We start from the raw sequence: 26,346 nt of genomic DNA on the forward strand, positions 1-26,346 counted from the left end.
ATATTGTAATTTACAAAAAAATACACTATGAGCCCAGATCACAAAGGGTCCTAAACAAAAACAGAAAATGCTGGAAAAATTGAGCAGGTCTGTGGAGACAAAAACAGAGTTAACGTTTCGAGTCCGTACGACTTCTTCAGAGTTAAAGAGAAGTAAAAATGTGATGAAATTTATACTGTTTAAGGGGGTGAAGCTGGAAAGAAGGTCAGGTGGAGGCATAAGGGAGATTGACAAAGATGTCATGGACAAAAGGACAAAGGGGGTGTTAATGGTAGTGGTACTGGCTAAAGGAGGTGCTGATGGTGGCGTTAAGGTCAGAGAGCAGAATGTGGTAATAGCAGGACAAGGGTAAGCACTCTGGAAAGAACAACATGAGCAAGTGACAGATGGCCCTAGTGGCGGTGGGATGGGGGGAGGGGGCAGTGGTGGGAAAGGTCCTACATTGCAATAGTAACTACACTTCAAAAATACTTCATTGCCTGTAACACCTAATGGGAGGTATTGGTTTTCTGGTCTATCATCTCCTCATGTGACTTGCTGTCTAATTTTGTCCGATATCGCTCCTGTCTTGGGATGTTTGACTGTTAAAGGTGCTATATCAATGCAGGTAGTTGCTCATTAAGCCCTAATCATGTTGCACTTCCCAACACAGACAGTGCGAAGAACAGAAAATGCTGGAAAAACTCAGCAGGTCCGGCAGCATCTGTGGAGAGAGGAACAGAGTTAACGTTTCGAGTCCGTATGACCCTTCTTCAGAACAAGACAGTGCTAAACCAGCCACCACCAGCTGTGAAACCCCACATCTGGGACAGCAACACCAGGAGGAGATAGAGAGCAACTAAACAAAAACAATTTCAAGCTTGTGTGAGGTTGACCACTTGTGTCAGTAAGTTTGTCAAGCTGTTCAGAGCTGCTTCTAGATGATGACAGACCGTGTGTGCATTGAAACTTACCAGAGAAGCTGTCCTTGTCCATTGCGATCAGGTCTCTTGCTTGGTACAGGTAGCATCGGAGGTGGTATCTGGTCCCATCTGAAAACAGCAGAAGAATTCCTGTAGCTCAGAAACTGCGTTCTTTTTTAAAATATCATTCCCGGGGTGTGGGCAAGGCTGGATAGGCTCGATTATCACCATTCCAAATTACCCGAAGAGAGGGGCAATGGACCTTCTCTTGAATCAGTTTGATATATGTGACATTCTTGGCTATTTCAGGCCAATTACATAAGAACATAAGAATTAGGATTAGGAGTAGGCCATTTTTCCTCCTCGAGGCAGTTTCGTCATTCAGTAAGTCATGGCTGATAGTCTACATCGACTCCACATTCCCACACGATCACCATATCCCCCAATTCCCTCAGTGTCCAAAAATCTATCAATCCCTGTCTTGAATATACTCAATGAGTGAGCATGCACAGCTCTCTGGGGTAGAGAATTCCAAAGATTCACAAACCATTATGACACACACCCACACGCACACACACACACCCACACACACACCCACACACACATACACCCAGACACACACACACACATAGACACACCCATTCATTCACACACACACGCCCATTCACACACACGCACACCCATTCTTTCTCTCTCACACACACACACGTTCCCCCCACACACACACCCAGACGCACCCATTCATTCACACACACACACGCCCATTCACACACACGCACACCCATTCGCCTCACACACACACACCCACACACACATCCCCACAGACACACACACACACCCATTCATTCACACACACACACCCCCATTCTCTCTCTCTCAAACACACACATCCACACACACACACACACACACACAGACACACACACACACAGACACCCAGACACACACCCAGACACAGCTATTCATTCACACACACACACGCCCATTCACACACACGCACACCCATTCTCTCTCTCACACACACACACCCACATCCCCCCACACACACACACACATACACACACACAGACACACCCATTCACACACACACACACACACACACCCGTTCTCTCTCTCACACACACACACGCCCATGCACACAATCAGGGAACCATTCACTGACATTTGCGCCCGCCCACACACCCCACCCCCATCATTGTCCACATAAATACACTCAGCCAAGCAGAAGCTCACAGTGAGGAAGGAGGAGAATCTTCTGTACTTACGGTCAAAGATACAGGAGACGGTTGGTGTATTCACACCCAGGTTGAGGGTGGACAATGACTTCTCCTCACTTTTGTCATCTGTAACTCCACCCTGTAAAAATAGACCACAGTCACTTTCCGTGGGAGGGTAAAGGTGTCTGAATCTTCTTAGCAATAAACTCACGTTAATTATTTTCTAATTCCTTCTCCTTCTGTCATGTGGCCCTCTTTCCTGCCGTGTGCAGTTCCATGGGCAGCCAATTAATGGACAGCAAGCTCGCAGACCAGGTAATCAAACTAGGTAACCAGATAATCTGCTTCACTGGCATTGGTTGAGGCACAGATATTGACCAGGACATCCTCTGCTCTGCTCCAAGATAGTGACCGCCGATCTCAGTGGCCTGGGAGAGCAGACAAGGCCACACTCTAATGTTTCATCTGAAAGATGACACTCCCAGGAGAGCAACACTCCCTCAGTACTGCACTGGGAGTGTCAACCTGGATTAGGGGCTCAAAGTCTCTGGTGGGGGCTTTGATCTACAACCATCTGTCTCATTTGAGGAGATGGTGGTGTAGTGGTAATGTCGCTGGGCTAGTAATCCAGAGGTCCAGGCTAATGCCCAGGGGGCACAGGTTCAATCCTCACCGCGGCAACTGGTGGAATTTAAATTCAATGAATAAATCTGGAATATAAAGCAAGTCTCAGTAATGCTGACCGTGAAACCATTATTGATTGTTGTAAAAACCCATCTGGTTCACTAATGTCCTTTAAGAGAAAGAAACCTGCCGTCCTTACCCAGACTGGGCTACATGTGACTCCAGCAATGTGGTTGACTCTTAACTGCCCCTCTGAAATAGACCAGCAAGCCACCCAGTTCAAGGGCAATTAGGGATGGGCAACAAATGCCATCCTTGTCAGTGACACCCACATCCCTTGAAGGAATAAAGGGAAATGCCCGTTGACACCCAGCTAAAGGGTATTGAACACGATGAATGTAGAGAGTCTGGTAGGTAGGATTTAGTCTGGGCCTGTCCCAGACCAATCAAATGGTCTGAGACAAGCCCTAAGCTGACCCTTAGACCTCGATGGCATCTTATTCACGAGCTTCTGGTGCTTCTCACACGCTCACAAGTAGCTTGTGTAAACTCATTGACGTTTACAGAAGGAGGCCATTCGGCCCATCGTGTCTCTGCCGGTCAACAAAGATCTGACTACACTGATCCCATTTTCCAGCGCTTGGCCCATAGCCCTGGAGGCTATGGCAACTCAAGTGAATATCTAAATACTTCTTAAATGTTACGAGAGTTTCTGACTCAACCACCCTTTCAGTCAGTGAGTTCCAGACTCCCACCACCCCCTGGGTGAAAAAATTTCTCCACAACCTCTTATCCTTCTACCTCTTACCTTAAATCTATGCCCCCTGGTTATTGACCTCTCTACCAATGGAAAAAGTGTCTTCCTATCTATGTCACTCATAATCTCATACACCTCTGTCAGGTCCCCTCTCAACCTTCACTGCTCCAAGGAAAACAGCCCCAGCCTATCCAATCCTCATAGCTCAGACCCTCCAGCCCAAGGAGCATCCTGGTAAATCTCCTCTGTACCCGCTCCAGTGCAATCACATCCTTCCTATAATGTGATGACCAGAACTGCACGTAGTACTCCAGTTGTGGCCTAACCAGCGTTTTATACAGTTCCAGCATAACCCCCCTGCTCTTGTATTCTATGCCTCGGCTAATAAAGGCAAATATCCCATATGCCTTCTGAGCCACCTTATCCACCTGCCCTGCTACCTTCAGAGATCTGTAGATATGCACACCAAGGTCCCTCTGATCTTCAGTACTTTCCAGGCTCCTACCATTCATAGTTTAATCCCTTGCCTTGTTAACCCTCCCCAAGTGCATTACCTCACACTTTTCTGGGTTGAATTCCATTTGCCACTGCTCTGCCCACCTGACCCAGTCCATTGATATCCCCCGGCAGTTTACAGCTATCCTCCTCACTATTTATCACCCTGCCAATTTTTACTTCAGATTGTGAAGATAAGTCCAGGAGGGGTTGGCTGGAGGGTCAATTGTGACAAGTCTGCTCCTCCTGGGTCCACAGGAAGGATTTTGATTCATCATTTCAAATTTAAAAATATTTCCATTTCGATTGGCAGCCTCTCATTATATCCATGAGAAAACACATATTAACTAGGAATAGGAGTAGGCCATTCAGCCCCTCAAGCCTGCTCTGCCATTCAGCAGCCACCAGGCTTCTCATTGACCTACTCTATAGGGGGCCTAATGCCTGTTCCAGGAAGCTTCTGGGTCGTCTAAAGAGGGACCTTCACCAATATGGCAGCACTTGTGCACTGAAATCCGTCAATTTCTCCCCAGTTTTCAGCCTGAATTTGCATGTTTTCCTGATTTGAAGATTCGGGGGTGGGGGGGTGGGGGGGAGGTGTATGTGTGTGTATGTGTGTGTGTGTGTTTGTGAGTGTGTGTGAGTGAGTGTGTGTGCGTGTGAGTGTGTGTGTGTTTGTGTGAGTATGTGTGTGTGTTTGTGTGAGTCTGTGTATGTGTGTGTATGTGTGTGTTTGTAAGTGTGTGTGTGTGTGTATGTGTGAGTGTATGTGTGTGTGTATGTGTTTGTGAGTGTGTGTGTTTGTGAGTGTGTGTGTGTTTGTGAGTGTGTGTGTTTGTGTGTGAGTGCGTGTGTGAATGTGTGTTTGTGAGTGTGTTTGTGAGTGTGTGTGTTTGTGAGTGTGTGTTTGTGTGTGAATGTGTGTGTGTGTTTGTGAGTGTGTGTGTGTTTGTGTGTGTGTCTGTGTGTGTGTTTGTGTGTGAATGTGTGTGTTTGTCAGTGTGTGTTTGTGAGTGTGTGTTTGTGAATGTGTGTGTTTGTGAATGTGTGTGTTTGTGTGTGTGTGTGTGTTTGTGAGTGTGTGTGTGTATGTGTGTATGTGTGTGTATGTGTGTGTGTGTGAGTATGTGAGTGTGTATGTGTTTGTGAGTGTGTGTGTTTGTGAGTGTGTGTGTTTGTGAGTGTGTGTGTGTTTGTGAGTGTGTGTGTTTGTGTGTGAGTGCGTGTGTGAATGTGTGTTTGTGAGTGTGTGTTTGCGAGTGTGTGTGTTTGTGAGTGTGTGTGTGTGTGTTTGTGTGTGAATGTGTGAATGTGTGTGTTTGTGTGTGTGTGTGTGTTTGTGAGTGTGTGTGTGTGTGTGTGTGTGTGTCTGTATGTGTGTTTGTGAATGTGTGTGTTTGTGAGTCTGTGTGTCTGTGTGTGTGTTTGTGAGTGTGTGTGTGTCTGTATGTGTGTTTGTGAATGTGTGTGTTTGTGAGTGTGTGTGTTTGTTTGTGAATGTGTGTGTGTTTGTGTGTGTGTGTGTGTGTGTGTCTTCCTGCATCTAGACTAAGGACTGAGTGTGTTTATGATTAAGGTCGCTAATTTGAGGATTGCACGCCTGCATGTTTGTGCACTGTATGTTTCTGCATGCAATTGGGCACTGCCTGTGCGCATGTGCAACATACGATGTGTGGGTGATTATGTGTGGCTATGCGGATGAGTACGTGAGTAATTATTCTTGAAGCTATTCCAAGGCCCTCAGTCATGGAAGTTGTATTCACCTTCCATCGCCTGTTCTCTGCCAGTTTACTTGTTTATTGTATTTGCATGGTCTGTATCCCCAGGTCTCTGCATTTCCACCCTGGAGAGGCTTCTCTCCACACTAACCATCACAACTGACTCTTACAGTACACCAGTTCATAACGTTCCCCTGGCAGGATTAGCCCTCGGCTGAAGCCAATGTACACAGTGGAGGCCTCTTTACTGGTGGCCGATCTATGGCTCAAAAGCAAACACCATTAAACATTGGCACTCGACATCCCAGCTTCACTGGTGACGCAGACTCAAGAGGGCCATGATCCCCTCCCCCTCTCTCCCTCCTCCTGCTGGGCACAAAACGGGACTGCCAGGCGTTACCAAAATCAGGCCAGCTACCTCTGGATGCCTAGTTGGGCCAGCCAGCAGCACTGCACTGAAACCAAACCCTCTATCCTCACCCGCACCCCCCCCTGTCCCCGCTACCCCACAGAGATCCCTTGCTGTTTGAACTGATATCGAGATAACTGCAACGCCCCACCGCCCAATCTCGGACCTCATCCTAACATGAGCCAGCACCCTCGGGACAAAAAAGAGGTGTAAAAAAACTGCCCTGACCAAGTGCCAAGTACGCCATGCTTCATCCTTCCCAGAAATGCGGCCTGACCTCAGACTCCCCGGCGATGTCCCTTTAAGATGGACCACACACGCTACTAATGCCGAGCCGGCCAGTGGACAATACTCTGAGAGAGACGGAAGAGAGAGAGAGAGAGAGAGAGAGAGAGAGAGAGAAGGAGACCATTTAACAGTCGGAAAATTGAACTTTCCACAGCTCAGGATGTGTGGAGACAGGAAGAAATTGTCAGCCGTGCAGTTGTGGCGAACACATCAGTCCCTTATTTCTTTCATCCAGGCTGTGCCTGCAAGCTGCCATTTCCAAATCACCTCATAACATGTTCTATGTAGTCAGTATAAGCCCCGCTACTCATAGCAGCTGGCACACCTTCAACAAAAATATTATAGTGTTGTAAACTAAATTAAAACCATTTAGAATGTTTCTGTTGAACACAGAACCTCAACCTCTGTCAGGGCTGTGGGGCAGAATGCAAAGGGCTCTCGCTAGGGAGCCAGATATTTAGAGAATGGAATTATAGAATTATTTTTGCTGCCAAGGGGAGTGCTTGAAGCAAAGGCCACTGCTTCATTTTAAAGGAGAATTCAGGGCCATGGGGAGAGAGTGGGGCAGTGGGACTACTTTTGGTTTGTTACTTTCTACAGCCATTTGTTTCCTGTCCAACGAGATGGGGGAGGTGGGAGGTGGAGGCATTGCTTGACCCGATTCTCGGGTATGAAGTGGGCCAAATGGATCAAGTGTCAGTAGGAGAACATTCAGGGGACAATGGATATTGTGTCATAAGGTTTAAGCTGACTATGGGAAGGGACAAAGAACAGTCCAGGCTAAGAATAGTTAACTGGGGGAAAGCCAACTGCTCTGGGGTAGAGTGGATCTGGGAATGGATTTGGAGTCAAAGATTGGCAGGAAAATGCTAGCTGGTCAATGGGCTACCTTCCAAAAGGGAGTGCTTGGGTATAGTCAAGGTATATTCCCTCGAAGGGGAAAGGTAGGGCAAACAAGTACAGAACTCCCTGGGTGACAAACGAGGTAGCGATTAGAGTGAAGCAGAACAAGTGTGTTCATGACAGACATCAGGTGGCTAATGCAACCAAGAACCAGAGTGACTAGAGAAGGTTCAGAGGGGAAGTGGAAAAGCAAATAAGCGAAGTATAAAGAGAGAGCATGAAAGGAGGCTAACATAAAAGGTAATCCCAAAGTCTTCTATAGGCACATAAACAGTAAAACGGTGGTAAAGAGAGGAGTAGGACTGATTAGGGACCATAAAAAGGATTCACACATGGAGGCTGAGGGCGTAGCTGAGGTATTAAATGAATATTTTGCACCTGTCTTTATCAAAGGAGAAGATGCTGCCCAGGGCACAGTGAACGAGGAGGTAATTCGGACACTAGAAGGGTTCGAAATTGACAAGGACGAGGAATTGGATCGGCTATCTGTACTTAAAGTTGATACCGCACCAGGACTGGATGAGATACATCCATGGATACCGAGAGAAGAGTGAGTGGAAATTTTGGAGGCACTGGCCATAATTCTTCAGTCTGTCTTAGACTCAGAGGTGGTGCCAGAGGACTGGAGAATTGTAAATGTTACATCTTTGTTCAAAAAAAGGATATAAGGTTAAGCCCAGCAACGATAGGCTGGTCAGTTTGACTTGGTGGTGGGGAAACTTCTAGAAACAATAATTAGGGACAAAATCAATGATCACATATACAAATGCGGATTGGTAAAACATAGCTAGCATGGATTTCTTAATTGTGTTTAACTAACTTTCTGGAGTTTTTAGAAAAGGTAACAGATGTTGATGTGATGTACATGGACTTCCAAAAGGCATTGGTACAGCGCCACACAACAGACTTGCGAGTAAAGTTATAGCTCATGGAATAAAATGGACAGCAGCAACAGAATTGGCTGAATGACAGGAAACAGATAATAACAACATAAGAACATAAGAAATAGGAGCAGGAGTAGGCCATTCGGCCCCTCAAGCCTGCCCCACCATTCAATAAGATCATGGCTGATCTGCCCCAGGCCTCAACTCCTCTTTTGTGCCAGCTCCTCATTGCCCCCAACTCCCCGATATTTCAAACATCTATCTACCTCCTCTTTAAATACTTTCGGTGATCTAGCCTCCATAATTGTCCGGGGTAGAGAATTCCAAACATTCACTACCCTCTGAGAGAAGAAATTCCTTTGCATCTCAGTTTTAAATGAGTGTCCCCTTATTCTTTAACTATGTCTCCTAGTTCGAGATTCCTCCACTAGTGGAAACATCTTCTCAACGTCTGCCCTGTCAAGCCCCCTCAGAATCTTGTAAGTTTCAATAAGATCACCCCTCATTCTTCTAAACTCTAATGAACAAAGGCCTAACCCGTTTAGCCGTTCTTGATAAGTCAACCCCTTCATCCCAGGAATCAACCCAGTGAATCTCTTTTGAACTGCCTCCAATATTCTTCTTTAAATACGGGGACCAAAACTGTACACAGTACTCCAGGTGCAGCCTCACCAACACCCTGCACAGTTGTAACAAGACTTCCCTATGTTTAAACTCCAACCCCCTAGCAATACAGGCCAAAATTCCATTCGCCTTCTTAATTACTTGCTGCACCTGCATCCTAACTTTATTGGGTTTCATGCATAAGAACACCCAGATCCCTCTGTGCTGCATTTTTTTGGAGTCTATCTCCACTTAAATAATAGTCTGCTTTTTGATTCTTCCTACCAAAATGCATGACCTTACACTTTCCTACATTAAACTCCGTCTGCCAAGTTTTTGCCCACTCATTCAACCTGTCTATATCCCCTTGCAAATTCCTTGCGTCTTCATCACAACATGCCCTCCCACCTATTTTGGTATCATCAGCACATTTGGGTACATTACACTCTGCCCCTTCCTCCAAGTCATTAATATAGATAGTAAATAATTGAGGCCCTAGGACTGATCCTTGTAGCAGTCCACTAGTTACATCTTTCCAACCTGAAAAAAACCCATTAATCCCGACTCTCTGTCTTCTGTGTGATAACCAATCCTCAAACCATGCTAATACATTACCCCCAATACTGTGAGCTCCTATCTTGTGCAATAACCTTTTATGTGGCACTTTATCAAATGCCTTCTGGAAATCCAAATACACTATATCTACCAGTTCCCCTTTATCAACTCTGCTTGTTATATTACACAGAATCACAGAATCACACAGTGCAGAAGGTGTCCTTCGGCCCATCGAGTCTGCACCGACACGTGAGGAACACCTGACCTACCTACCTAATCCCATTTACCAGCACTTGGCCCATAGCCTTGAATGTTATGACGTGCCAAGTGCTCATCCAGGTACTTTTTAAAGGATGTGAGGCAACCTCCACCACCCTCCCAGGCAGCGCATTCCAGACCGTCTCCTGCTGTGGCCTCACCAAGGTTCTATACAACTCCAACATGACCTCCCTACTTTTGTAACCTATGCCTCGATTGGGATAAAGGCAAGTGTCCCATATGCCTGTTTCACCACCCCACTAACATGTCCCTCCGTCTTCAGAGATCTATGGACACACAAGCCAAGGTCACTTTGTTCCTCAGAACTTCCTAGTGTCATGCCTTTCATTGAATACTTCCTTGTCAAATTACTCCTTCCAAAGTGTATCACCTCACACTTTTCAGGGTTAAATTCATCTGCCCATTTGACCATCCCGTCTATATCTTCCTGTAGCCCAAAACACTCAACCTCACTGTTAACCCCGCAGCCAATCTTTGTGTCATCCACTAATCCTACCCCCACATAGTCATCTATGTCGTTTATTTCAATCCAATTTGCTGGGCATGACCTCCCTCTAACAAAGCCATGCTGACTATCCCTGATCAAACCTTGCCTCTCCAAGTGGAGATAGATTCTCTCCTTCAGAATTTTCTCCAATAGTTTCCCTACCACTGACGTGAGACTCACTGGCCTGTAGTTCCCTGGCTTATCTCTACAACCCTTCTTAAATAGCAGAACCACATTAGCTGTTCTCCAGTCCTCCAGCACCTCCCCCGTGGCCAGAGAGGAATTAAAAATTTGGGTCAGAGCCCCTTCGATCTCCTCCTTTGCCTCCCTCAGCAGTCTGGGACACAAATCATCCAGGAGAATTGTCCACATTTAAGCCTGCCAACACCTCCAATACCTTGTCACTCCCTATATCAATTTGCTTAAGAACCTCGCAGTCTCTCTCCCCGAGTTCCATACCTTCACCCTCATTCTCTTGGGTGAAGACGGATGTGAAGTATTCATTCAACACTCTACCGAAGTCCTCTGGCTCCACCCATAGATTGCCCCCTTGGTCCTTAATGGGCCCTACTCTTTCCCTGGTTATCCTCTTCCCATTAATGTACTTATAGAATATCTTGAGATAACCAGCCAGCCAGGATAACCTTTAACCAGCCAGAGCTTTCTCATATCCCCTCTTTGCTCTCCGAATTGCTTTCTTAAGCTCCCCCCTGCATTTTCTGTACTCCACTAATGCCTCCGCTGATTTGCTTCCCTTGTACTGCTAAAAGCCTCTCTTTTCCTTCTCATCATATCCTGAATATCTCTGGTCATCCATGGTTCTCTGGGCTTGTTACTCCTTCCTATCACCCTTGAGGGAACATGTTGAGCCTGTACCCTCCCCATTTATTTTTTGAACACCCCCCACTGCTCCTTTGTAGATTTCCCCACAAGTAGCTGTTCCCAATCTACCTTGGCCAGATCCTGCCTTATTTTACTAAAATCCGCTCTCCCCCAATCCAAAACATTTTTTTGCAACTTGTCTATTTCTTTGTCCATAACAAACTTAAACTGTACCATGTTGTGGTCGCTATCGCTAAAATGCTCACCCACCACCACCTCAGCCACCTGTCCGGCTTCATTCCCCAGAATTAGGTCCAGCACTGCGCCAACCCTCGTTGGACCCTCTACAAATTGACCTAAAAAGTTCTCCTGTACACATTTCAAGAAATCCACTCCATCCGAGCCCTTAACACTATGTCTATCCCAATTAATGTTGGGAAAGTTGAAATCACCTAATATAATGACCCTATTGTTATTGTTCTTTACACACCTCCACAAATTGTGCACATATTTGCTCATCAATTTCCCGCTGACTATCTGGGGGTCTATAATAAACACCTAACAATGTGGCTGCCCCTTTTTTATTCCTAAGCTCTACCCACAAAGCTTCATTCGATGCCCCCAATTCGATCCTCAAAGAACTCGAGCAAATTTGTCAAACATGATTTCCCTTTCTCAAAAACATGTTGACTCTGTTTGATTGCGTTAAGCTTTTCTAAACATCCTGCTATTTCTTCCTTAATAATGGACTCTAGCATTCTCCCAATGACAGATGTTAGGCTGACTGGCCTATAGTTTCCTGCTTTTTGACTCCCTCCCTTCTTGATTGGTTTTCCAATCCGCTGGGACCCTCCCGGAATCCAGTGAATTCTGGAATATTTCGACCGATGCCTCCACAATCTCTGCAGCCACTTCCTTTAAAACCCATGGATGCAGGTCATCAGGTCCTGGTGACTTGTCTGCCTTTAGTTTCTCAAATACTTTGTCCCTCATGATAGAGACTCTTACAAGCTCTTTCCTCCCATTAGCTCCTCGCTTATCTGATATATTTGGAATGGTTATAGTGTCCTCCACCAGGAAGACCAATGCAAAATATTGATTCAAATTATCTGCCATTTCCCTGTTCCCTGTTATCAATTCTCCAGTCGCATCCTCCCAAGGGCCCCGCCCTCACTTTCACCACTCTCTTTTTATATACCCATAGAAGCTTTCACTGTTTGTTTTTATATTTCTTGCCAATTTACCTTCAGAGTCAATATTCTCCCTCTTTATTAGCTTTTGAATCATCTGCTGCTGGTTCCTAAAAATTCCCAATTCTTTGGCCTACCACTAGTTTTCGCCACTTTGTATGCCTTAGTTTTTGATTGGATACTCTCCCTGACCACCTTTGTTAACCACGGGTGGTTCATCCTTCTCATCCAGTCCTTCTCTTTGACCGGGATAAATTTTTGCTGAGCGTTATGAAATATCTACTTAAATGTCTGCCACTGCACATCCACTGACCTTCCCCTTGGTCTATTTTCCCAGCCCACTTTAAACAACTCTTTCTTCATACCCCTGTAATTACCCTTATTTAAGTTGAGGACATTGGTTTGAGACTCCAGTTGCTCACCCTCAAACTGAATTTGAAATTCTACCATGTGGTGGTTGCTAGAGGATCCCCAGAGGACACTTAACACCTCATTGCACATTACTAGATCTAATATAGCCTGTTCCCAGTTAGGCTCTGCAATGTCTTGTTCTAAGAAGCAATCCCAGATGCACTCCACAAATTCATCTTCCCTGTTATCCCTGCAAATCTGATTTGTCCAGTCAATATGCAGATTAAAATCACCCATGACAATTGTAGTGCCCTTCTTACACGCCTCCATTATTTCCCAATTTATACTTTGTCCTACAGCGAGGCAACTCTTCGGGGGCCTATAGATGACCCCTGCCCACGATTTCTTCCCCTTGCTATTCCTTATATCCACCCAAACTGATTCCACATCACGATCTATTGCACCTACATCACTACTCACCACCGCAATGATACCTTCCTTTATTAACAAAGCTACCCCACCTCCTTTTCCTTTTTGCCTATTTTTCCAGAATGTCGAACACCCTTGAATATCGAGTTCCCAGTCTTGGTCACCCTGCAACCATGTTTCTGTAATAGCGATCAAGTCATATCCATTTATTCCTATTTGTACTCTCAACTCATCCATCTTGTTACAAATGCTGTGTGCATTCAGATAAAGAGCCTTAAGCTTTGACTTTTTACCATTATTGCTCAGTTTAGTGCTAATTTCTGCTACACTCCTCTGCTTATATTGTCTGCTCCTTCCTGTTGGGCTTTGATTATTGTTCACCTCTTCACTACCCTGCACCTCTGCTCTCTCGTTCCTTTTTGATTTTTTAAACCTCCTTTCAATTGAACCCTTCCCCACCCGCCAACTAATTAGTTTAAAGTCGTATCTACAACCCTAGTTATACCATTCGCCAGGACACTGGTCCCCGCATGGTTCAAATTAAGCCCATCCCAATGGAACAGCTCTCTCCTTCCCCAGTACTGGTGCCAGTGCCCCATGAATCGGAACCCATTTCTCCCACACCAATCTTTGAGCCACGCATTTACCTCTCCAATCTTATTTACCCTTCGCCAATTTGCCCATGGCTCAGGTAGTAATCCGGAGATTATTACCTCTGTGGTTCTGCTTTTTAATTTAGCCCCGAGCAGATCGTAGTCCCTCAGCAGAACCTCTTTCCTAGCCTTACCTATGCTGTAGGTACCTATGTGGACCCCTCCCTTCCTACGAGAACACCTCCAACTCCAAGTTCCTCTCCAGCCCAGAAGAAATGTCCTTAACCTTGGCACCAGGCAACACAGCCTTCAGAACTCTCTGCCTTTGCTGCAGGGAACAGTATCTATTCCCCTAACTGTGCTAACCCCTATTACTACTACATTTCGCTTTTCATCCCCCACTTGAATGGCGCTTTGTACCACACGGTGCTGTGGTTAGTTCGCTCACCCTCCCTGCAGTCTGTGCCCTCGTCCACACTAGAAGCAAGAACCACATACCTATTGGACAAGGGCACTGGCTGAGGCTCCTCCAAAGCTAAATTCTGGATCCCCGCATCTGCCTCATTCGCAGTCACAACTGACCACAGACTAAATTTGATGTAATTAATCTAAGGGGTGTGACTGTCTCCTGAAACATAGTGTCCAGGTAACTCTTCCCCCTCTCTGATGTGTTGCAGTGTCCGCAGCTCAGACTCCAGCTCATCAACTCTGAGCCGAAGTTCCTCGAGCTGCCAACATTTGCTGCAGATGTGGTCACCGTGGATGGCACCGTCATCCACCAGCACCTACCTGCTACAGCTGCAACACATCACCTACCCAGCCATCTCCATTCTATTTAAATAATTAATTTGGATGTTAAATATTTTAAAAGTGTATTTCTTAACTGTTCTCTTCAGCTGTAATAACGTCTCCTGATTTAAACCACTTGGCCAATCAAAAGAGACCCGGGAGAGATACCCACCAATCACCTACCTGTTTTCCTTTGACATCACACTGCAGCTCTGACAGATACAAGCAGGTTGAAGGGGCTCTTTGCTGCTGGTTTTTATCTCCCACCACTGCTGCCCTTCTCACACAGGCCCCCCCTCTGTGTGCTGGGACTCCCTCTCTGCCGCCGGATTTTATCTCCACCTTGTAGATGGTACACACTGCTGCTACTGTGCGTCGCTGGCGGAGGGAGTGAATGTTTGTGGATGTGGTGCCAATCAAGTGAGCTGCTTTGTCCTGGATGTTGTCAAGCTTTTTGAGTGTTGTGGGAGCTGCACTCATCCAGGCAAGTGGAGAATATTCCATCACACTCCTGACTTGTACAGGTCTAGCCTCGGACCTGCCCCTGAAGCCACAGTATTTATATAGCTAGTCCAGTTCAGTTTCTGGTCAATGGTAACCCCCAGGATATTGATAGTGGGGGATTCAGTGATGGTAATGTCACTGAACATTAGGGGGCGATGGTTAGGTTCTCTCTTGTTGGAGATGGTCATTGCCTGGCACTTGTGTGGAGCAAATATTACTTGCCACTTGTCAGCCCAAGTCTTTATATTGTCCAGGTCTTGCTGCATTTGGATATGAACTGCTTCAGTATATGAGGAGTCGTGAATGGCGCTGAACATTGTGCAATCATCAGTGAACATCCCCACTTCTGACCTTATGATGGAAGGAAGGTCATTGATGAAGCAGCTGAAGATGGTTGGGCCGAAGACACTACCCTGAGGAACTCCTGCAGTGATGTCCTGGAGCTGAGATGACTGACCTCCAACAACCACAACCATCTTCCTTTGTGCTGGGTATGGCTCCAACCAGTGGAGAGTTTTTCTCCTGATTCCGATTGACACCAGTTTTGTTAGGGCTCCTTGATGCCACACTCGGTCAAATGCTGCCTTGATGTCAAGGGCAGTCACTCTCACCTCACCTCAGGAGTTCAGCTCTTTTGTCCATGTTTGAACCAAGGCTGTAATGAGATCAGGAGCTGAGTGGCCCTGGCGGAACCCAAACTGGGCATCAGTGAGCAGGTTATTGCTAAGCAAGCGCTGCTTGATAGCACTGTTGATGACCCCTTCCATTATTTTACTGATGATGGAGAGTTGACTGAGGGGTCGGTAATTGGCCGGGTTGTATTTGTCCTGCTTTTTGTGTACAGGACATACCTGGGCAATTTTCCACATAGCCAGGTAGATGCCAGTGTTGTAGCTGTACTGGAACAGCTTGGCTAGGGGCATGGCAAGTTCTGGAGCACAAGTCTTCAGCACTATTGCCGAAATATTGTCCGGGCCCATAGCCTTTGCAGTATCTAGTTCCTTCAGACGTTCCTTGATATCACGTGGAGTGAATTAAATTGGCTGAAGACTGGCATCTGTGATGCTGGGGACCTCCGGAGGTGGCCGAGATGGATCATCCACTCGGCACTTCTGGCTGAAGATTATAGCAAATGCTTCAGCCTTATCTTTTGCACTGATGTGCTGGGCTCCTCCATCATTGAGGATGGGGGTATTTGTGGAGCTTCCTCCTCCAGTGAGTTGTTTAATTGTCCACCACCATTCACGACTGGATGTGGCAGGACTGCAGAGCTTAAATCTGATCCGTTGGTTGTGGGATCGCTTAGCCCTGTCTATCACTCAGTGCTTCCTCCGAATGGTGTTCAACATAGAGAAGCACTGATTCATCAGCTGAGGGTGGGCGGTATGTGGTAATCAGCAGGGGGTTTCCTTGCCCATGTTTGACCTGATGTCTTGAGACTTCATGGTGTCTGAAGTCGATGTTGAGGACTCCCAGAGCAACTCCCTCTCGACTGTATACCACTGTGCCACCACCTCTGTGTGCAGAGTTACGGTGAGAAAGTGGGGAATGGAACTTGGTGAATTGCTTCTTCGAATAGCTGGTGAAGACATGATGGACTGAATGGCCTCCTTCTGCACTGTAACAATTCTGTGATTCTGTGACACATGACCATGGGGAGAGACTGGGGCAGTGGGATTAGTTTGGGATTGATACAGGGCGGTGAGGAGAGAGTGTGGCAGTGGGATTAGTTTAGGATTGAAACAGGGCTGTGGGGGGAGAGTGGGGCAGTGGGACTAGTTTGGGGATTGATACAGGGCTATGGGGAGAGAGTGGGGCAGTGGGATTAGTTTGGGATTGATACAGGGATATGGGGAGAGAGTGGGGCAGTGGGATTAGTTTGGGATTGAAACAGGGCTGTGGGGGGAGAGTGGGGCAGTGGGATTAGTTTGGGATTAATACAGGGCGATGGGGAGAGAGTGGGGCAGTGGGATTAGTTTGGGATTGATACAGGGCTATGGGGAGAGAGTGGGGCAGTGGGATTAGTTTGGGATTAATACAGGGCGATGGGGAGAGAGTGGAGCAGTGGGATTAGTTTGGGATTGATGCAGGGCGATGGGGAGAGAGCGGGGCAGTGGGATTAGTTTGGGATTGATACAGGGCAATGGGGAGAGAGCGGGGCAGTGGGATTAGTTTGGGATTGATACAGGGATATGGGGAGAGAGTGGGGCAGTGGGATTAGTTTGGGATTGATACAGGGCTATGGGGAGAGAGTGGGGCAGTGGGATTAGTTTGGGATTAATACAGGGCGATGGGGAGAGAGTGGAGCAGTGGGATTAGTTTGGGATTGATGCAGGGCGATGGGGAGAGAGCGGGGCAGTGGGATTAGTTTGGGATTAATACAGGGCGATGGGGAGAGAGTGGAGCAGTGGGATTAGTTTGGGATTGATGCAGGGCGATGGGGAGAGAGCGGGGCAGTGGGATTAGTTTGGGATTGATACAGGGCAATGGGGAGAGAGTGGGGCAGTGGGATTTGTTTTGGGATTTGGGTTTGTTCAATTAATTGTGGGGTAATTAGTTTGGGATTGCATGATGCCAGTGCAATAATGGGCTGATTGGCTTGTTCCATGCTGTAAATGTGCATGGAGTTGGGTCTGCTATGTCATTCTGACTGTAACTCCGATTTTGAACAGGTTCCAGAGAGTGACCTAGAATAACAAACTACTTCCCACTCCCCTACCTATCTCACAGCCGCTGTGGACATGGGCAGCAGCGCTCACCAGTATCTCCATTTGCGCAAGAGTCGGTGTGCTGCCAAGCCAAGTTGGCATGGGAATCAGCATTATGTGCACAGAATCCACACAAGCAAAAATTTGCTCGATTAGAACTGATTAGACCGATTATCGATTCATCACAACAACAACCTGCATTCATATAGCTCCTTTAACACAGTAAAAGGTCTCAAGACAAGAGGGTTATCAAACCAAATTTGACAGAGAGCCACATGAGGAGGCATTAGGTCAAGTGACAAAAGTTTGGTCAAAGAGGTAGGTTTTAAGGAGTGTCTTAAAGGAGGAAGGTGAGATAGAAAGGTGGAGAAGTGTAGGGAGGGAATTCCAGAGCTTAAAACCTCAATAGCTGCAGGAGTGGCTGCCAATGGTGGAATGATTACAATCGGGGCGCTCAAGAGACCAGAATTGGAAGTCGTGAAGATCTCGGAGGTTGTGGGTCGATGGAGGTGACCGAGATAGTGAAAAATGAGGCCAGGGAAGGATTTGAAAACAAGGGTGAGAATGTAAATTCAACACGTTGCTTAAACAGGGGCCAGCGTAGGTCAGTGAGTGCAGGGGTGACGAGTGAATGGGACACGGCGACAGCAGAGTTTGGATGAGCTCAAGGTTATGGGGGTGGAACGTGAGGGAGGTTGGGCAGGAATACGTTGGAATAGCTAAGCCTAGAGGTTCAGGAGGAGACAAGCGGCGACAAGGGCAAGGTCAGGCAATGCCACAGAAATAGCATGTTCACATCTGGAGATAGGAATGACGAGCAATTGTTGACTCTTTGCCGAAGGCTTACCCAAGAGGTGGGGTGGCTCGGTGGATGAGCTTTAAAAGGGGCTTTAAAGGTGGTTGAAAATCAGAGGAACTTGGGGAAGGAGTTCTGAGGACAGTCGCGTCAAGGACAGAGCGGAGGGAGGCTCAGGAAACCAGAGACTGGGAGAAAACTGAGAGTGGATCCTTCACTCACCAATGCACCTTCCAGAGCAAACACTGCGGATGGCCCGGCCTTCTCCAGAGGCTCCATGCGACGCCTCCACCTTCTCCGGCGAAAGGTATCTGTCTTCCGCTGCTTCAAGTGGAATGTCCAACCAAAGAGGGAGGCGTATTCCCAACCTTCGATCTCCAGATCATCAGCCTTGGCCTACCAGAAGGAAACGTTTAACATTACTGAATTGGAAAAGCACAAAAGGAGGCCATTTGGCCCATCATGGCTGTGTCAGCCCTCTCACTTAGCTATCCAGCTAGTCCCGCCCCCCACTGCCCTTTCCCCGTAGACTTGCATTTTTTTTCCTTTTCCGTCATGTATTAGCCAAAAAATCAGTGGAGGCAGATTCAACACTTTCAGGAAGGAACTGGGTCAATACTGGGAATTGGGTCAATATGTATCATTCCATGGAATCCAATTCCCTGTTGGAAGTTACAGTTGAATCTGCTTCTGCTACCCTTTCCGGCAGCACGTTCCAGATCCTAACGACGCGCCCTGTACAAATAACATTCTCTTCATCTGTGCTTTATTAACCAAATGAATTAACAATTTGATAACTTGAGGAATCTAGGCCTAGGAGAGAGGCCAACAGTGCAGGACATCCCAAAGGGTGCAAAATGAGATAAATCAAGCAGGATAATGACCCTGTCATGAATACAGGTTTTTTTATTTTAAAATTTATATTGCTCTCCCACCAGTTGCACAAAATTCTGGCCACCATATTATAAACAGGATGTGCAAAGGATTGACAAGGAAGATACCTGCAATGTCTTCAGGAAAGGATTGACACGCTGGGTCTCTTCTGTTGAAAAGGAAGTTCGAGGGGTGACCTAATAGAGGTCTTTAAAATGACTAAAGGTTTTGACAGAGTGGACACAGAGAGTGTTTCCTCTTGTGGGGAAGAGCATAACTAGAGGTCATCAATATAGGAGTCACCAAGAAATCAAATAGGGAATTCAAAAAACTCTTTCCCCATAGAGTGGTGAGAATGTGGAGCTCGCTACCAGAGGGAGTGGTTGAAATGGTGCATTTAAGAGGAACATATGAAGGAGAAGGGAATAGAGGGTTACAATGATAAATTTAGGTGAGGAAACATGGAGGAGGCTCGATTGAAGCATAAACACCGGCATGGACTGGATGGGCCGAATGGCCTGTTTCTGTGTTATGTTTTATGTAATCCTATGTAATGTTCATTAATGACCCTTAAAACCCAACATGGTTGTCACCATCCTTTAGAAACCAAATAAATTCATTAAGGCCTTTTAAAACCCAACAAGTTCATAAATGCACTTTAAAAGCTAATTGAACGGCCTCCTCCTGTTCCTATGCAATGTGAAATGTTGCAATCCTTATAAAAGAAGCATCATCTCAGACAGCACCATCTGTGTTAATGGGTACACTGAAAGCTGGTTAGCTCAGTTAGCTGGATGGCTGGTCTCTGACAGCAACAGTGTAGTTTCAATTCCTGTACTGGCTGAGGTCATCCATGTAAGGCTCCTGCCTTCCCAACCTCACCCCTCAACCTCAGGTGTGGTGAGCCTCAGGTTAAACTTGCCGCCAGTTGTCTCCCTCTATCGAGAGAGCAGCCTATGGCCCTCTGGGACTACAGTAACTTTCACTTCACCTGAAGAGTGTGAAAGGACACGCACTTTGTTACTAACACAGAAATCTTGAAATAACCAAGAGAAGGACTTTAGTGAATCAATTCTACTTTCAATGACCTCAACCTACGTTGACTTAACTTGCAATCGTGTCCTTAGAGAACATTACCTCATCAAGTTTACTGACAAGCAGCGTTTACAGAGCTATTTTTAGAAGCTATCTAGTAACACACCACAACAGATATTCTTGTTATTTAATCTGAGGAGTTTATTCTGCTTCACTCTTGGTTTGGTTTATTCAGCAACATAGCTTGGATTCAAAGAGCAACAGTGACCCCTAGTGACTCTATGGTGTACTAAATACCATAATAATTTAATAATAATTTATTAATAGTATTTAATAATTAAATATCCCTAGTGACTCCATGGTGTATTAAATACAAGCAGAACATGCCAGAAATAAACCATTCAGAGAACAGAAAGGAGACATTTCATTGATTGATCAGGATGTACTTAAACGCTCCACAGCCAATGAAATATGTTTTCAAGTGTAGGAAATGCCGCAGCCAATTTGTGCACAGCAAGCTCCCACAAACAGCAATGTGATCATGACCATGTAATCCGTTTCTGTGATGTTGCTCGGCTGTGGGGGGGTGGGGGTGGCCACATTGTACAGACCACATGATCTCCTTTGAAATAATGGCCGTAGGATCTTTTACATCCACGTGAGTGGACAGACGGGGGACTCAGTTTACTGAAAGACAGCTCCACTGACAGTGCAGCACTCTCTCAGTATTGCACTGGGATGTCAGTCTGGATTATCCGATTATGGAAAGGAACCACTTGTGGCCTTGGACTGAGATTAAATTAGCCCCCCCCCTCGATGTGGAGGTGTGAGGTGGTCCCCATAAAGGGGACTCCCCCAAAAAAGGGACAGCCCGTTCAATAACTTTCCACCTTTGCCATTGGTAGCTTATCTCTGCGATGCTGCACTCTCACCTTGTGAAGCGTGTCAATCTGTTTAAGGTCCCTCCGGCGCATGCGCACCCATCGGCGCCGTCTGTTCGTGTGGTACATCTTCTCCGCTGGTGACCAGGACTTGGGTTTCCGGTCTGGTGGGATGGTGAATCCGTACTCCCAACCTGGGGAAAGTGGGGGGGAATCAGAAGAATAGATCAGAGCTGGAACAAGCCCCCAGGGAAGGAAACCTGATGCCCTTAACCATTCTGGCCTACTTCTAACTCTAGTTGGTTGAATCAATGCTCATTTGACTGGTGAAAGAAACCACTCAACAGTTTGAAGTTAGGGACATAGGAACAGGAGGAGGCCATTCAGCCCCTCAAGCCTGTTACATAGGAACAGGAGGAGGCCATTCAGCCTCTCGAACCTATTGCACAGAAACTATAAGCATCTTAAACATTCACTCCCTCCAGCAATGACGCACAGTGGCAGCAGTGTGTACCATCTACAAGATGTACCGCAGGAACTTGCCAAGGCTCCCTAGACAGCACCTTCCAAACCCACAACGTCTACCACCTAGAAGGACAAGGGCAGCAGGAACATAGGAACACCGCCACCTGCAAGTCACTCACCATCCTGACTTGGAAATATATCGGCTGTTCCTTCACTGTCGCTGGGTCAAAATCCTGGAACTCCCTCCCTAACAGCACTGTGGCTGTACCTACACCACATGGACTGCAGCGGTTCAAGAAGGCAGCTCACCACCACCTTCTCAAGGGCAATTAGGGATGGGCAGCAATAAATGCTGGCCTAGCCAGCGACGCCCACATCCCGTGAACAAATAAAAAAAACTCTAAGCCCTCGTCCCCTGATGATGCTGACTCTTTGTTGAGTCACAGTTTCCACTGCCTCTCGGCAACTTATCTTTTTTACTAGCATGAACTCCAACTCTGTATTTCGACTGTCCACTCAATGTTGGAGGGTTTATCATATGCAGCTAATCTAACTTATTTCACCCTCAGTAAACTTGAGCACACTAAAACCTTCTGCTGTCTCTATCCCAACTCTCACAAAGTCCCATTCACCTCATCACCCATGTGCTCATTGACCTACATTGGCTCCGAATCTGGCAACAACTCAATATATAAAAACCCCATCCTTGCATTAAAAATGACTCCATGGCCTCTGCCCTCCTTATCCTTGGAACCCTCCGAGGTCTCTGTGCTCCCCTGGATTTTAATTGCTCCACTGTTGGTGGCCATAAGTTAGCTGAGTCCAAATCTCTGGACTCCTCTTCCAAAGCCTCTCCGCCTCTCTACATCTTTCTCCTTCTTTAAGGTGCTTCTTATTTGACTGAGGTTTTGGTCAACTGACCTAATATCTCCTTACTATCCTCTGTGAAGCACCTTGTGGTATTTTATTACCCTAAGGGTGCTAAATAAATGCAAGCTGTTGTTGTAGTTGCTGCGGACAATACTGGGAGTGCTGGTCTGAAATTGGCCGTTTGGACCTCTTGTAATGCTTCCCCCACCGCCTGGCCAGGAGTAGCAGTCAAGCGTTACCAAGCTTGGGTTACAGTTGGCATGGGGGAAGGGAAAGACTGAGGGAAGGCTCGGAGGCTTTGTGGAAAGAATGAGTTGGAGTTGGAGATGGTGTGATGAGCCTGAAGATGCAAGAAGGTTACTTACAGGAACGAAGGGGGAAGGTTCAGAGGAGAGTTGGTAAATAGAGACACTCAAGGTTACTTCACTCCTCCTGACCGGACAACACCTACCTTGTTCATCAACAGCTCGGTTGAGGTCTGTAGACCATTCAATGTCTTCCCATATCCAGCCCACTGGACACTCAATGTCATCCTTAGGTAGCACCTTCTCTCCATTCTATGACAGAAAGGATTTTCATTACATAACCCACACTCGCACTAATACCTGATCTCCGTCTCAAGGAACTTCAGTGAGTTCAGGAGCCTCCATCTCAAGTGCGCCTTAAAATTGAGACATATTGGCGCTCCATTATCCAACACTCACTGCTTCAAAAGTTCCTTGGTTAAGGAGCAGCTTACATCCTATAAAAGGTGGGTTGAAAAGCAGGTGATATGGGCACCATTGCCTATGGGGGTGGGACAGGAATTTACCTTTGATCTTTTTATCAGTGTTTTTTTTTGCCTCACCAAGATGGCTGGAGGGTTTGGGGGCTTCTAATCAGTGAGATTTCATAAGGATGTGGGGCAGGCTTGATAGACCCTGGCCATCATTTTCACACACATAAGGGTAAATCTCATCATTGAGCGTCCTCTGGCCAATGAGATACAGAAGGGTTAGAGGGGAAGTTGAGGAGAATTTTTTTTACCCAGAGGGTGTTGGGGTCTGGCATTCTCCATCTAAAAGGGTGGTAAGAGGCAGAAACCCTCATCGTTTTGGTGTGATTCTTGAATTGCCAAAACTTACAGGGCAGGAAAGTGGGATTAGGCTGGATGGCTCATTTTCAGCTACCATGGGCAAGATGGGCCAAATGGCCTCCTTCTGTGCCATAAATTTTCTATGTTACTATGTTTATGCTCAGATCTTCCAAGGTTAAACACTGGTGAGGCCACAACTGGAGTATTGTGTGCAGTTCCGGTCACCACATTACAGGAAGGTTGTAATAGCTCTGGAGAGAGTGCCGAGGAGGTTTACAAGAATGTTGCCAGGGTTAGAAAAGTGTAGCTACGAGGGGAGATTGGATAGGTTGGGGTTATTTTCCTTAGAACAAAGAAGGCTGAGAGGTGACTTGACTGAGGTGTACAAAATTATGAGGGGAATAGATAGAGAGGACAGGATAAAATTGTTTCCCTTGATGGAGAATTCTAGAACCAGGGGACATAGATTCAAGATAAGTGGCAGAAGGTGTAGGGGGGGGAACATGAGGAAGAACTTTTTTACGCAGAGGGTGCAGGAAGGTGGGATTAGAAAGGGCACCTGGGTGTCCTCAGGCTGGCATGGACAAGATGGGCCAAATGGCCTCCTTCTGTGCTGTAACTTTTCTATGGTTCTATGGTTAACAAAGCAGTTAATAAAACATATGGGATCTTGGGCTTTATAAATAGAGGCATAAATTACAAAGTCCAGGAAGTTCTGTTAACCCTTCATAAAACAACAACTTATTCTGTATGAGAAGAAAGTGCTGATTGGTGGGCAAGTGGACTCTGATTTGTAGAAGTGTTGTCATGAATAATGCACCAATTGATGGTGGCTGACAGTTAACAGCTAAGCATTGTTTGAATATATTAATACACAGGCCCTGTTCTTTGCAGACAGAAAGAACGCGCACCCACATTGCGTCTGTTTCAGCTAAACAAAATAAGTGACAGCCATTCGCTGACTCATTCCTCAGAGCAATGCCTTGACCAATCAGGGTCAAGCTGCCTGGTTTAAATTTCAAACAATGCTTGGCAGTCCACTTGCTAACCAAATCAGCACTCTCTTCACGTACAGTATAAATTGTTGTTTTTCTCCTTATATTGGTATTCTCGCGAAGTGTCCTGATGAGTGCAAGATGAAAAGCTTTTACATGTCTCTTTTATCAGCAACACACACGTTCTGTACGATGAAACCACTACCTTTATAAAACATTACTTCTGCCCCAGCTTTGAGTATTGTGTCCAATTCTGGGCCCCATGGCACTTTAGGAAGGATGTGAAGGCTTTGGAGAGGGGGTACAGAAGAGATTTACTAGGATGGTTCCAGGGGTGAGGGATTAGAGTTACCTGGATAGACTGGAGAAACTGGGGATGTTCTCTGTTGAACAGAAAAAGCTAAGAGGCGACATGATAGAGATGTTTAAAATCATGACGGGTTCAGATAGAGTAAATAGAGAGAGACTGGTTCCAATGGTTAAAGAGTCACTAGCTAGAGGGCACCGATTTAAGATGATTGCCAAAAGAAACAGAGGCGGATTGAGGGAAGATCCTTTTTCGACCATGAATGGTTAGGATTCGGAATGCACTGTCTGATGGGGTGCTTGATACAGATTCCGCGATAGCTTTCAAAAGGAAATTGGATAAATATTTGAAGGATTGTGGGGAGCTAGGGATAAAACTGGACAGTGGGGCTAATGGGATTGTTCTTCCAAAGAGACAGCGCAAGAGACTCAATGGACCAAATGGTCTCCTTCTGTCCTGTACCTTTCTATGATTCTATGAGAGGGCTCTTCCTCATTGAAGGTCGAATATTACCGACAGACACAGGAAGTAGGAACATCCAGGGGAAACTGGAGAAGCTACAATTGTTCTCCTTTGAGCAGGGGGAAGTGTTGGCGGCAGAGTGGTATTGTCACTGGGCTAGTATTCCAGAGACCCAGGTAATTCTCTGGGGACCTGGGTGAAATCTGAATCCAATAAAAACCTGGAGTTAAAAGTCTAATGTAATGATGAAACCGTTACCGATTGTTGTAAAAACCCATCTGGTTCACTAATGCCCTTTAGGGGAGGGAAATCTGCCGTCCTTACCTGGTCTGGCCTACACATGACTCCAGACCCACAGCCGTGTGGTTGACTCTTAACTGCCCCTCTGAACAAGGGCAATTTGGGATGGGAAATAAATGCTGGCCTAGCCAGCGACACCCACATCTCATGAACAAATGTAAGAAAGGCAAGGTTAGGAGACATTCAATAGGGATGTTCAAAATTTTGAATTGGGGTTTTGATGAAGAAGGAGAAGCCACCAGCAGGAGCAGAGGATTTCCGATAATAGGCAAAAGAACTAGAGCGGAGATGAGGAGATTTTTATTTTTTTACACAAAGGCTTGTTGTGATCCGGAACGCACTGCCCGAAAGAGAAGAGGAAGCAAATTTATGGCCAACTCGCCAGAGGATTCGATAAATACCTGAAGAAGGAAAACATTATAGTGCTATGGGGGAAGGAGGAGTGGTCAGCTCTCTCAGAGAGCTAGCAAAGGCACGATTGGATGAATGGCCTCCTTTAGTGCTGCGTCATTCTATGATCCTGTGAAGGTACTTACAACGTCAGAGTAGGCATCGGCCATTTGAATCCACTGTCCCACCGGCAACCGGACCTGGTTCTCAAACACCTCCTCGACGAAGGTCAGGTGACCAGCATCAGCGTCGTAGAGCAAGCTGCAAGTGAGAACGCCCAGAAACGCGTTAAAGGGCGGCGTGCCCCCTCCAGGGTTACCGTGTCAACGCAGGCCCATGTATCGCCAGGCCAAGCCGAATACTGCAACGAACACACCTTTTATAAATTCA

At 46.4% G+C, this 26,346-nt stretch overlaps 1 protein-coding gene across 1 annotated transcript in view; it reads right to left on the bottom strand.

Annotated features, from left to right (window-relative positions):
* The window catches only part of dysf (dysferlin, limb girdle muscular dystrophy 2B (autosomal recessive)), a 322,715-nt gene that overhangs the window by 135,745 nt on the left and 160,624 nt on the right, over positions 1–26,346 (bottom strand). Inside the window, exons 26-31 of the mRNA XM_078555028.1 lie at positions 26,103–26,217; positions 22,879–22,984; positions 21,144–21,286; positions 18,526–18,699; positions 2,168–2,258; positions 954–1,031 (exon numbers count right to left, since the gene is read on the bottom strand). Coding sequence (XP_078411154.1) covers positions 954–1,031; positions 2,168–2,258; positions 18,526–18,699; positions 21,144–21,286; positions 22,879–22,984; positions 26,103–26,217 — 707 coding nt within the window. The remainder of the gene's footprint in view (positions 1–953; positions 1,032–2,167; positions 2,259–18,525; positions 18,700–21,143; positions 21,287–22,878; positions 22,985–26,102; positions 26,218–26,346) is intronic.

The sequence above is a fragment of the Cetorhinus maximus genome, chromosome 1 (genome assembly GCF_964194155.1).
Source record: "Cetorhinus maximus chromosome 1, sCetMax3.hap1.1, whole genome shotgun sequence".
Taxonomy (NCBI): Eukaryota; Metazoa; Chordata; class Chondrichthyes; order Lamniformes; family Cetorhinidae; genus Cetorhinus; species Cetorhinus maximus.